Source organism: Ischnura elegans, chromosome 11, assembly GCF_921293095.1.
Source record: "Ischnura elegans chromosome 11, ioIscEleg1.1, whole genome shotgun sequence".
Classification (NCBI taxonomy): Eukaryota; Metazoa; Arthropoda; class Insecta; order Odonata; family Coenagrionidae; genus Ischnura; species Ischnura elegans.
Genome location: NC_060256.1, coordinates 64165143 through 64178369, shown reverse-complemented (window position 1 = coordinate 64178369; position 13227 = coordinate 64165143). Strand labels below are relative to the sequence as shown.

Below are 13227 nucleotides of genomic sequence, written 5' to 3'. Positions count from 1 at the left end.
TTAGGAAACAATAGACACGCCGAAAAAAATATATGTTGTTACCCCTACATCAAAGTACAGTAGATTCCGTTTAATGGGTCCACCGGTTACTTGGAGCAGCCGCTTAATTGGGGCAGATCTAGAAGAACAACGCAATAGAGGAGTATCCCAGAGTATTCTCCGCTGAATTGGGACAGCATGCCGCTTTATTGGGCCATAAGTCAGCGACATAGACTCTATACTCGCGACGAAATTAAAATTTTTTGTTTTCAGAATACTATATTTTTATTTTCCTCCTTTGTTTTACTCTTGTTTTTCACAAATGTTCTTATTCTTGCCCTATTTTGAAAGCTCTTGTTATTACACTATCCACAAAAGGATAGAAATTTTCATTAACACTTTCGCTGCGGCGGACGCACCGGTGCATCCTGCGCAAACTATAACGCTGAGCGGAGGACGCACCCGTGCGTCCTGCTTCGACCCGTTTTCAAATGCCCATAGAATCAGCCGAGAACGTCTTGGGCGCTCCAAATTACCTCTCGCTACTCTATTACATTCCGTACTATTCCGTATTGGCCGTCGTTTCTAGGAATCAACTGTCATTTTTTTAGGTAACTACTTTTTCATCTTTTTTCCATTTTTTCGTGATTTTTATGATATATTAATTTTTCTGAACTTAATCGTCTCGGAAACGGAGATAAATGGGTCTCGTATGCATCAAAAACTCTTCTAAATATTATTTATGTCAAATAAAGTTTTATATTCAGTTTATTCGAATATGTGGAAATGTATCGATATATACATGAAGATAGCAAAAATATGTGAACAGATTGGTTTGAACAATTGTCATGGTTGCTTCTTTTGAACATAATAGATATTACGTTTAGCGATGATAAATCCCTTGAAAACGTAATACGCGTAGTTGACCCAGGTTCGATGCCAGAATTTTCTACACATGTAGGTACCTTTATCGTGCATAACGCGGAAAAAGTTAGCTCTAAGAAGTTATTACCATAAGGCATATCGAGGGGCATTATGTAATCCCTTTTGATTATAATGAATTATAAACCATTGCACTATTCTTTTATTCTTCCATATAGCCTATTGATTATGTAAACATGCCGTAATGTTGCCGAATTTTTCTTAAATATAATGAAAAATGTTGCTGAACATCACTTGTCCCACAAAACCCCGAATCACAATATTATAGACAAGTGTCTCATTATATTACGGGTCAATTGCAAAGGTTATATACTTTGTTAAACTGACAGATAGGAATATAATTACCACACTGCGTATACATTACAAACGAAACTGAAATCGACCACCATATCAAGATAAAATATTTTACACAGGATCCATTAGCATTGACCTTGAGAATGAAATTCAATGCCGATATGACGGAAATGTAATACCGGGAATTCCAAGACGATCACAATAATGTGTGAAATAAAAGGGTAATATTTCGTCTCATTTCATGCGGATATCGTTTCGTCTGGCCTATAAAAACAGTGTCGTCGAGGCATGCCTTTCACTCTCATCCCTCCACGCCCTCTCGCCTAAATATCATATCAAGTACGACGTTGCCACAGGAAAGTACTAGGTGCTTGGGGCCTTCGGAATACATTGATATGCTCGATTCTCGGAGATATCTATCCTCTGAAGTATCATCGGAGGTGTCACCTGTTACCTGCATATCTTGATTTTTTCCCATTACATTAGATGGCTGAGGAGCCAGTAGCATCAACACCTGGTTCAGCGGGAACGTTATGAAAAAAGAGATGAATATTCTTAGAGAATTTTGAAGAAAAAGACTAATTAAGAGTTGATGGATATCCTCATGTAGTTTGATGAGGAGATAGACAGCAAGGAAGATAATGCATCCCAAGAAGGAATTCCAGAGGAGTCATCCGAAGAGAGTCAGGAAGAAAACGCCCATGCACCATCATCAAAAATGTTCCGAAAGCACTCAAATAACTTCGATTTATGGTACAAAGCTGAACTCTAAGTAACAGATATCCCTTTTACTGGCACCTCAGGACAAAAATTAAATGTTCCGAGCAGGAATCCTTACGACTTACGACTCATTGCCAATGATGTTTTTTGAGTTGTAACAGAAACGTATATCAATGCTGAATATGTGGTTCGAAATAATACTTCTCCAAATGCGAATAACGTCTTGGAATAAGTCTTGAGTCGAAGATAATTGGAAAATTTTTTGACCTTCTATTTCCGATGGGTTTTATTTCTCTTAGTAGATTATAATATTATTGGAAAAAATCTGAAATATATTATCTCCCTGTTTTTTCCACATACAGGTCTGGAGATAGCTTTTGCAAATATTTCTCGCTATGCACTTAGATAGAAATGTGGTTGAAGGCTAACACTTACCCAGTGATCTATTTTACAAAATACGGCCCTTGCATGATACATTCCAAGCAAGTATGAGTGAAATGTACTTCTTGTTTGCAATACGGTTTGGTTTTTGATTGCTTGATATAGTGTGGCACCAAGGGTAAAAAAGTGGGGGGAGCCAGGAACGCAGAGAAAGTGACTCATAAATTGTTGGCAAATTTTAAAAATAAGGGGCATGCTGTGTACAGGGATAATTTTACGACAGTGTGAGCCTTTTCCATTGTCTGCAAAAACATACTGTACAGATAAAACATACTGTACAGTCATTCTGCTAATGAAAAGGAAAAATAACCCGGATATATTTTTTAAAAATTAGAGAAGGGTGAATGTGTGGCTTGCTACAATATAATGGGGGGTGCGTTTTGAAATGGAGGGATAAAAGAGATGTGAAGATGATTTCGTCTGAGTATGGACACGATTTTGCGGGCAGGCGGGAAAGGGTTTCAACTTAGCCCAGTATGGTGGACGCTTACAATAAACATATTGGAGGCAAAGACAAGACCGATCAATTGTTGTCATATTGTCTTTGCGAATCAAAAATTCTCCGTAGGTACCTAAAGTTGAGAATATACATTATTCAGATAATAATGATTCATTCTTTCATTCTATACCAAAGATTTAGTGGGAAACGTGTAAATTTGTTAGAATACCGCGATGAATCAATAAACTCATTGCTAAATGTCCAACCTGAGGTAATGCCTTCAACGAGTTCCCCTAAACATGTTCACTCACCACATAATTTGGAAATGAAAAAAAAGGAAGAAAGAAGTGCAGAGTATGTGCCAAAAATAGAGTGAGAAAATATATTAGCACTTACGATCCAGATTGCCCGTAAAAAAACGGTTTTATGCTTTAGGATATTTTCTTAGGTCTTATATTTATTGCTGACTTAAATAGCACTCTTCATTCTAGTGTTTTTTCAGTATGATTCTTGAAAGTTATCCCAAAAACACCAGTAAATTATGAGTCTGTAATTATTTACGAGAAAAATATTATTTAATTAAAAATAAATAAAATTTTATAATTTTCGAATACTCCAAATTTTTAAATATATCTATTTATTTGCAAAATAAGTTGAAATATATGAACGTTAGATGAGAATTAAGGGAGATAAGAATATTTGTATAGCGGGTTGCATAACGATGTGACACGGGTTGCATAGCTTTCACAATGCTGTGAGCGGCAGACGCACCAGTGCGTCCTTCGTTTTATTTGTTTAAAACAATCATAGGATTTTTATTATTATTTTTTAAGGTATCCATAGAGACATATCTACTTGGTTATGCAGAAAAACCACTGCCGCTCACAGCGATATTTTTCATCAAAATGGCCAGCAGTGAAAGTGTTAATTGGACTTAGTAAAAGACAGTCATTTAGCGTGTCCGAGGCTGTGAAAAATATTTTTAACTAAATTGTTATTATTCTTAAAAATGACAATAAATTAACTAAACTCGCTGATTTATTAATCAAATTAATAGTTTAATAAACTTATGTTGCATTATGAACATTCTTTAATCTTCTTTCTATCACTTCAACGTTTGTTTATGCCCATATACAGGATAGTTCGCCTAATTGGGGCAAAGTGCATAAGTCTCGTTATGTCCCAATTAACCGGAATCTACTGTATATTCCTAATTTTTTTTCAGATTTTTAAAATTGGTGGAACACTGTCAAAAACACGAAAAACTGCTTTTCGCCATTTGCATCTATGTATTCCAGGAGGATATTTGAATCGATTGTTGAGAGCAACGATTGTTGATCAGTTAGTAATATTATTGATTAAGGCTACAGATTAGCATAAACAATTCCTATCACATTTAGATTAGTCGTAGTTATTGGTTATAACCATACTGCTAAGCTTTAACTTTGTCTCCAAGCTTCGAGAAATACATTGACTGCTGTAAATGTTTTTCTTTCATCTCTCCTGACTTTAATTATCTTTGACGCCAGCATTTGAGCCAATTTACTAGTAGTGCGACAATATGGCTGAATATTTGGGGACCAGTTTTCGATGAAGCGATAGCACTTCATCAATGTTGATGCCAGTATAACCGGCTTTCTGTGATGCTTAATTTCTTAATCAGTGAGTGTTAAACAATAGAGACGAGTCACGTGCAGCACTGAGAGAGAAAATTATTCATATAAATTGCTTAAACGGTGGCTGTTGTCTATGAATGCTATAATTTCTATTAATGTTCCGCTACAGTAAAAGTGTACATGCTTGTACATTGTAAGGGTTAGTCCAACTCAGGCAAATTAGTGGGGCAGTTGAAGGATCTCGTCCATTGAAACCGGGTATCCGCTGAGACGGAAAAGATACCAGAGTCACCACATTCGGTAGGAGCATTGGCGGCATTTGAGCTTGAGAAAAGTGCAATTATTGTGTCCCATTGGAACCAGGTAGCTGCCCTATACCTCACAAAGTTGAGTTATAAAGCATTCCATTATTGAGTTGAGGAACCCGAGGAGATAATATCTCCGATAGTAAACAACTGATAGGGATAGAGATTGTGATATTAAGGAAAGTATAACGAAATTTTTATCGTAACAATTTATCTATAGAGTATTTTCGATTAAATAATTTCTCCTTTCTATGAATGGTATCATATAATGGAGATATCGTTTAAATTATTTTTTAAATGTTACATTAAGAAATCATTTTGCGATAAAGCTTAGCTACCGTAACATATGAATTCAGTTTTAAATGGCAAACCCATTCTATTTCTTGGTTTTTCAAATATGGACCGTTTTTAACTTCAAAGGTAGAGTATTACGTTTAAGCCAATATGTCCGTTCTAAGAGTCAATCATGACTACAAGGAGACAGAATATGGATAAAAATGAGTAAGGTGTGACATTCACTGCACGGAAATAACGATAGACAAAAAGTTGCTTGACACAACTTAGTTTATGAAGGGATTTCTAAGGAAATTAATGAAGTTGTCTTGATTAATCATATTTTGTGCCGTAAATGCTGTACTAGTTTAACTTAAGGCCATTTTACTCGGGTAACATCATTGCGCAACCTTACGTATACACGAAGGCGCAGTCAAAATTGCATCTTGTAAAGTGGTGAATTGCTAGAACGCACGAGAGAATGCACTGTTGGGAGATGGAAAATAGCCCCTGCTCTAATTGCAGGCTCGGATTCTCGCATTTCAACAAATGTTTTCAATGTTAACCTGCGCAAAGATTTTCCCCGTGTAAAACGTCTTTTATTCATATTTGAAAAGACGATGTACTAATTATCACCACTTCTTTCATATACGCGCTGTAATTAAGAAATTGGCTCAAATGCTGGCGTTAATGTCAAAGGTAATTAAAGTCAGGAGAGATGAAAGAAAAACATTTACGGCAGTCAATGTATTTCTCGAAGCTAGGAGACAAAGTTAAATCTTAGCAGTATGGTTATAACCAATAATTACGACTAATCTAAATGTGATAGGAATTGTTTATGCTAATATGTAACCTTAATCAATAATATTACAAACTGATCAACAATCGTTGCTCTCAACAATCAATTCAAATATCCTCCTGGAATATATAGATGCAAATGGCGCAAAGCAGCTTTTCTTGTTTTTGACAGTGTTCCATCAATTTTAAATATCTGAAAAAAATTAGGAATATACTTTGATGTAGGGGTAATAACATATATTTTTTTCAGCGTGTCTATTGTTTCCTAAATTTTTTAATTAAATTTTGAATATTTCAAACTTATGTTAAAGTTTAGTTTTCGATCTAAAAATTTTGAAAAATATCAGGGTGGTAGAACATAATTGTATTTACATTTTAAAATCAAAATAACGAATTTACAAAAATAAAAACGGGAGATATAGTAAAAAAACTGAAAATCGTGTTTCAATTTTTTTGGGGCTTATTATCCATTGGTAAGGCCTGAAACTTTGGGAAAACACATAATTTTTGATGCACTTCAAGTGCATATTTTTTATTTTTCAAAACATCGGGGGGCACTTTTCACCATCTTAACCGGCTAGACCCTTTGGCAAAATTTGAAATAGTGTGGTTAAAAATCAACTCAGATCAAATGCCAAATGAATCGTAACTCAAAGAAATTCTAAAGAAGGGGTTTACTGTATTTTGGAAATTAATTTTAAGCGTGTCGCTGTGGCTTCAGTCACTCAAAAGAGTTTCAGCACATTGTTTCAGAGCTATGCTTTGAAAGAAAGTGTGTAATGTGAATCCATCCAGCCAGAGGCTTTTGTTAAATTTTGTTCATTGAAAATTAAGTGTTGTTAAGCTAATTTTTATTCTTTAGTTAGATCATCAATTATTGGTAAAAGAAAAAAACTAATATACATGTAAATGATCTCTAGGTTTATTCTTGGTGCTGTCTCTCCTGCTGTTGTTGTTCCTTCCATGCTCAATCTGAAAGAAAAGGGATATGGTGAGGACAAAGGAATTCCAACATTGGTCATTGCCGCCTCAAGTATTGATGACATCGTGGCAATATCTGGTTTTGGCGTCACTCTTGGAACTATTTACTCTGAAGGTTAAACATTTGAATTTTTGGTTATTGTATATTATTTCAATTATTCGAATGTGATGATGTCAAAGCAACTTATCATATGTAAAAATGGTTGTGGACATCATTAACATAAGTCAATAATAGCAAGGCCTGTTTCACATTGAAGCAGACGGTCCGCGCTACACACACAGGGTGTGGAGAGCAGTCGCTGTTGTTTGCCTAGACGTGGACGAAATCCGTCCGCATGGGGCACAATGGCAGCTGTGAGTAGCTTGCTAAGGTAGAGGAACGTCATACTGCCAAGTGCAATTGAAGCACGCGCTGTATACCAGGTTAGAAAAAAATGGAAGAAAAGTGCCCATCAAAGGAGGTTATGGTGCACCTTATTGTGGCACGAAAAACATTAAAAGCCCCTTTAGTGACAATATTTACTGAACTACGTGCCGATGAATATAATTTTTTCAATTACAGTAGAATCCTGATTAAAGGTTTTTCAGGGGGGACAAAATTTAAAACACTAAATGAGGACCTGCCATTTTTTTCGGGTTTTAGGGTCTGTAATGATTGGAATGGCTTTTTATGAATAAAAAATATTATTTTAAGTAACTAAAACGAGTCTTATGCAACAATAAACATTTTTCATCTATTCAATGTGCTTAAGAAGGTTGGAAGAAACTTTTCAGAAAACGGCAAAAAATGGGATGTAAAATTAAACATGATGAGCGATTTGTGGATATTTTAAGAATAAAGAAAAAGTTTTATTATAACAATTATCTTTAAAAAATTACAGTACCAGGAGCCGACCAATAGCAAATGTAAAAAAGAATTGCACATGAGGAATATGATGAATTTGGTGATCTAATGGGCAATCTTTTCAATTTTCATTAGGCATTTATTCACTAACAAAACAAAAAAATATATACCAGAAATTAAAATAATCCCAAACAAAAAATACAATGCATTAGCTTTATGCCTATTCACAAATTCAGTGCATATTAATGTAAACACTTTTAAGAGTGGCTAAAGAGTTATTTTTAAAAAAAATCTGAGATTTTACTTCGCTTGTTTTTTTGCCATAACTAAGAAGCAGTTCATTTTCTAGTTTTGATATTGTCAATAAAATCCATTGATTGTTCTCAACAGATGAAAAGTAGGATCTTAATGTATCTAATCCAACCACAGCCTCTGAAAACGTAGCCACTACCGGAATTTCCTCAATCTCATCCTCACTGCAGTTATAATCTGTTTCATTTATTTCACCACAAATTTCACCTATTGGGACAATCCCACTGGTCTGCACTTCATTATCACATTCAACAAAATCATCAAACGATACATTAGAGTTAAAAGTTTGCCATTCATTATCATCCACTAAAGTTTGTAAATCACAATCAATTTCAGTGGTATTCAGGAACTCCGCTTTTGTGAAACAGTTTGTGATGGTTGCACTATTCACACTCTCCCATGCACTTGCAATAAAATGGATGGCCTGTAACACATTAATTTTGGCTTGTTGTTGCCCACAATTTATTGAGACTATTGCCTTTCTTACTAATGCACTTCTGTAAAGTTGTTTGAAAACTTTTATTACTCCCAAATCCAATGGTTGTAGAACACTCGTGCAATTGACTGGAAAGAATTCTACCCTTACATTTCTCAAGAAATGTGTATTAGGAGAATGTGCAGCACAACGGTCAATGAAAAGGATTATTTTTCGGTTGGCCGATCCCATTTTGGCATCAAGGGATTTTAAAAAGTCCTGAAATAAATCTATGGTGATCCAAGCCTTTTTGCTATTAAAGTACCTGCATGGTAATGATCGTACATGCTTGAAGCATCTTGGCTTAGCAAATTTTCCAATCACCACTGGTTGCAACTTTTCACTCCCATCACTATTGCAACAAAAAAGAACTGTCAACCTCTCTTTGCTAAGTTTGCCACCATGGCACTTTTCCCCTTTAAATGCTAGTGTTTTGTTAGGTAGAAGGGAATAGAAAAGCCCAGTTTCATCTGCATTGAAAATGTTTCTGGGCTCATTACCTTCAATTAAATTCCTTAGCTCACTTTTCCAGGATTCCACAGTTTCTTCATTTACACTGCTGCTTTCACCGCGCACACTTTTGAATACCAGTCCATGTCTGATTTTGAATCTATTGAGCCATCCGCTGGATCCAGTAAAATCATCAACACCAAGTCTCGTAGCTATTTCATGTGCTCTCTCCTTCAGTATAACGCCATTTATAGGTAAATTGCTAGCTCTGGCTTGCTGAAACCAGGTGAGTAGGTGGCTCTCTAGTTCCTCAAACGGGGACTTTTTTGAGTGCTTGTGACGCTTAGATAAAACACCCAATGATGCGGCTTCTCTTAAAATTGTTTCCCTTTTTATTATGATGTTGTTCAAAGTTGTTACTGGTAAAAGCAGCTTCTCGCCAAGTCAACTCTCTTCAAGTGAGGATTTTTATCCACCTCCTCAATAATTTTTCTCTTCTCTTCGAAGCCTAGAGCTTTCCTTTTTGAAGCCATCCCAAAATCAGCAGTCAGCAGCCTATGCTCTCAATAAGACAATGCTGGTCAAGCAGTACTAGTCTCTACGAGACCAATGCTGGTCAATCTGTGGCGCTGTGAAAGAGTTTTTCCTTGTATTCTCTTTGGTTTCAGTTGCCTCAACACTGCCGACTTGATCTCAAACATATGATTTAAAAAGTCACCAACTCTCTTTTCTGAAACCCTTCTCACTGGCTTCAAAGGTGGTTATACAATACATTGTATTTTTTTGATCTCTCACACAACTTAATAAGCCTATCCTGCCGACCATCCGACCCTAAGTCGAGAGTACAATAATTTGAGCCTTCGGGCGAAACACTTTGTAATTCAACACTCCCGCTTTTTGTGCGGCCGTAACTTGAGATTTTCTCCCCCTCCTCCTTCCAAGTTTCAAGATAGTCGAAGCTCATGAACTCAAGTATCAATTCCATTTTCAAAATAATAAAAAAATTGTCGATGCAGAGTTTTAGTTACGATTGGCCAAAAGTCATTTTTCATATATGTATCCCAAAATATTTTTCGAATTCTTATTAAGTGCTTACTACCAACCAAATTCACGCTTCTCGTGCATTATAACTTTTGACCTTTTCTCCATGGGATCATTATTTTTAGTTATATTGCAGTATAAGAAATATATTAATGGCGTTTAGCTTATAACTTCAGCTTTTTAAAATTTTATTGTCATTGTCACCACAGCACCTAGTAGAAGTAGGACATTTTCCGAAGAAAAATGGAGTTGCGGCAAAATCCCACTGGGAATGTTAGTGTGGATGGTTATCAGCATAAATAATTCCATTAATACGCATTTATCAGCGGTTTCAATACATTTTGACAATGTTATTCTGCATAAGTGAGGTTTAAGCGGCGATGTACTCGAAAAATCGTCATCATTGCATTATTATAAAAGAGGAGTGAAATAAAGATGTTTCATTTATAAAAATAGTGACTATTTCCGAATATGAGGACATTAGCGACGCAAGAAATAATGAAAATGCATATTTAGCAATCAATTTTGCTAATCTGCATTTCCAGGAAATTCAACTCCTGTTGCGCACGTAAATTTCTTAAGTGGCGCGCTGTTCTACGATCATTTTTTTCTCCACGACCCTACTCTCCCGCAAAAATTTCAACAATTTCACGCATTACTTGCCATATCATCATCGTCTTGTAAAGAAATTGAGAAAATGCAGTTGCATAGTTATGTATGTATTACCAAAAGCAAACCCTATCTTAATGTCATATGCTAAATACCTATGCTACAAATATAAAGTACCTTCATTTGAAACCTTACTGACTCTCGTCCTATTCAAAACTAATGCCGGTGACAATCATCATTGACGTTTGAATAATCATTTGCATGAACTGTCATGAAAAAATGTTAAATCGGGCAAAACAATCTTGTGCAGGAAAAATTTTTACGACCATAAATGCGGAAAAATGCAAAATGCGAAAACACTAAGTACGGATAATTTTTACATTGTCCTAATAGGGAATGAATCGGGACCCATAAAAATAAACGCTAAATGAGGAAAAACGTTAAATGCGAAGACGTTAAATCCGGATCTGACTGTATTTTCCCAGTGTCAATTAGACTATCCATAGCAAAGACTCACGCTGTTATCTCTAACTTTGCTCTAAATCAACTGACAAATCTACTTGGCCCACATCATCCGTCCGCATTCATGTGTAAGCACAAACCTTTCTCTGTGGCCTGTAAGCACGCGGATGATCAGCATGGCGGAGGGGCCATGTGGATGGCTCCTCTACGTGCGGACGGTCCACACTCATGTGTAAGCTCCATCCCGCCCTCCTATTGACTAGCCTTTTCATCGTGATGTCTTTATTCTCTTTTACTCTAATAACCTGTCCTTTGTAACTCATTCAGTTTTGTCCATTGCCTTTCTTCCCCTCCACCTTTCCTTCAACGATGATCTTCATCAGGCCATCAGATGTCATTGTCATGGCATCAGATGTCATGGCCTTAGGTTATCCCGTCATCTTCTTAGGGTTTTTAGAAGGTAAAAATGAAAAAATAGTAATTTGTAGAAAGTATTATTGATGAATAAGATAAAAGTTTGTAATTCATATGAGTCTACAGTTTTGTATGCAAATGATTTATGTATACACCATGGTTGTTAGGACTCTTCTCACAAAAATGCTTGCTTTGTATTTTTTAGAGTCCATTTTATTTATGGGAGTAATATTTTTTCATGTAATTTGATTCTTCAGCCACAGAAAATAGTTATACCATTGAAGTAATAATTTTTGTCTATTTATATTCCTACATGCAAGGTTTCACATTGCTCAGTGGCTGAGATTACAACCTAATTTTTGTTGCAATCTGGTGGACTCTGTTTTCTGATCAAAGACTACTTTATAAAAATAGTTAAGAGTGGATGTTTGGTCTTGTTTAACATTGAGCTATTTTATTTATTTTACAGGTAGTATCACAGAAAAAATAGTTCAAGGTCCTTTGGAAGTATTAATTGGATTGGCTTTTGGCATTGTTTGGGGATTTCTAACCGCGGGAGCAGTACCCAAGGGAGATGTAAGATGTCTAGATTAATACATATGTATATGTGTAGCAATGCATTTTATAAATATGACCTGTGGTAATTTAATATCAATTTCTAGTGTTTCTCTCATGTAATATTTTCCATTGGTTTTTGCAGTGAATGTATGTAAAGGTTAACTGATTTTAAGATAAACTATAGTTTTATAATTTACAAAGGGTGAAAATGTCAAATTTTTCATCAACATCAAAAATATGTTTAATTTCAGGTTTTGGTTAGAAAACTTAACTTTTTAGCAAGTGCTTTAAATTTATTTATTTCTGCTACATTATTCTCTCAATTCAATAACCATTTACTTCAATTTCAGAATAAAACTGTTTTGTACCGATCATTGCTGGTTGGTGGTGGAGGACTTTTTGCTGTGTTTGGAAGTCAGGCTGTTGGTTATGATGGGGCTGGACCATTAGCTTGCATTACATCTGCGTTTGTTGCGTCCTGTTGTTGGAAGCGTTATGAAGGAATGGAGGCTGCGGTGAGTAGATTTCTCATGTATTTTTTTGTTCATCAACACTGTACCATTAATATAATAATGCTGGTCATGCGTTAAGGCTGTGCAAATGAATGTATATTGTGGCATCCCACCCCCGACTCGCCCGGATACCACAATAGAACCGGGGGGAGACGTCGCACAAAAATAAAGAAAATACAAATCCGCGAAGATCCCTCCCGCATGGGACCTACGGGACAAAACTATGCCACTCACTTCTCGTAATTCACATAAAATAAAAAAAATATTCCCCTTCTGTGAAGATGATTGCGGGAGGGGGGTTCCCGATTCAAACTGATGGGTGACGTTCGGGTGCTGATGCACTCGTCCAACGCGCATTTACGGGAAGGAAATCAGACGGGGCGAAAGGAAGGACGAAGGATATTTTCAATGGGGTGACCCGTGGAGGAATCAGAACAAAAAAACACTCTCTCAAACACTTTCAATTAAACAAAATATAATTCACACAAATAAGATTGCATATGACAAAACAAACAAAATGAACCCTCTTATACGCTAATGAAATATGAATTGGTGAAAGCCACTTATGAAACATCGATGATTAATTACAATAAAAAAAAACAATATAACTTGGTTTCTAGATGAAAATCAATATAGAAAATGATGATAACAAATAAAAGTTCGGTGGTGAACACGTAAATATGATACAAATTCAGTGATTTCTTGACTGGGGAGGTAAATGATAGTCCATCCCGTCGAATATAAATTTGGGGTGCGAACGTT

At 35.9% G+C, this 13227-nt stretch overlaps 1 protein-coding gene across 1 annotated transcript in view; it reads left to right on the top strand.

Annotated features, from left to right (window-relative positions):
• The window catches only part of LOC124167828 (sodium/hydrogen exchanger 9B2-like), a 41637-nt gene that overhangs the window by 10182 nt on the left and 18228 nt on the right, over nt 1-13227 (top strand). Inside the window, exons 6-8 of the mRNA XM_046545867.1 lie at nt 6728-6903; nt 11865-11971; nt 12304-12468. Of these exons, the coding sequence (XP_046401823.1) occupies nt 6728-6903; nt 11865-11971; nt 12304-12468 (448 nt within the window). The remainder of the gene's footprint in view (nt 1-6727; nt 6904-11864; nt 11972-12303; nt 12469-13227) is intronic.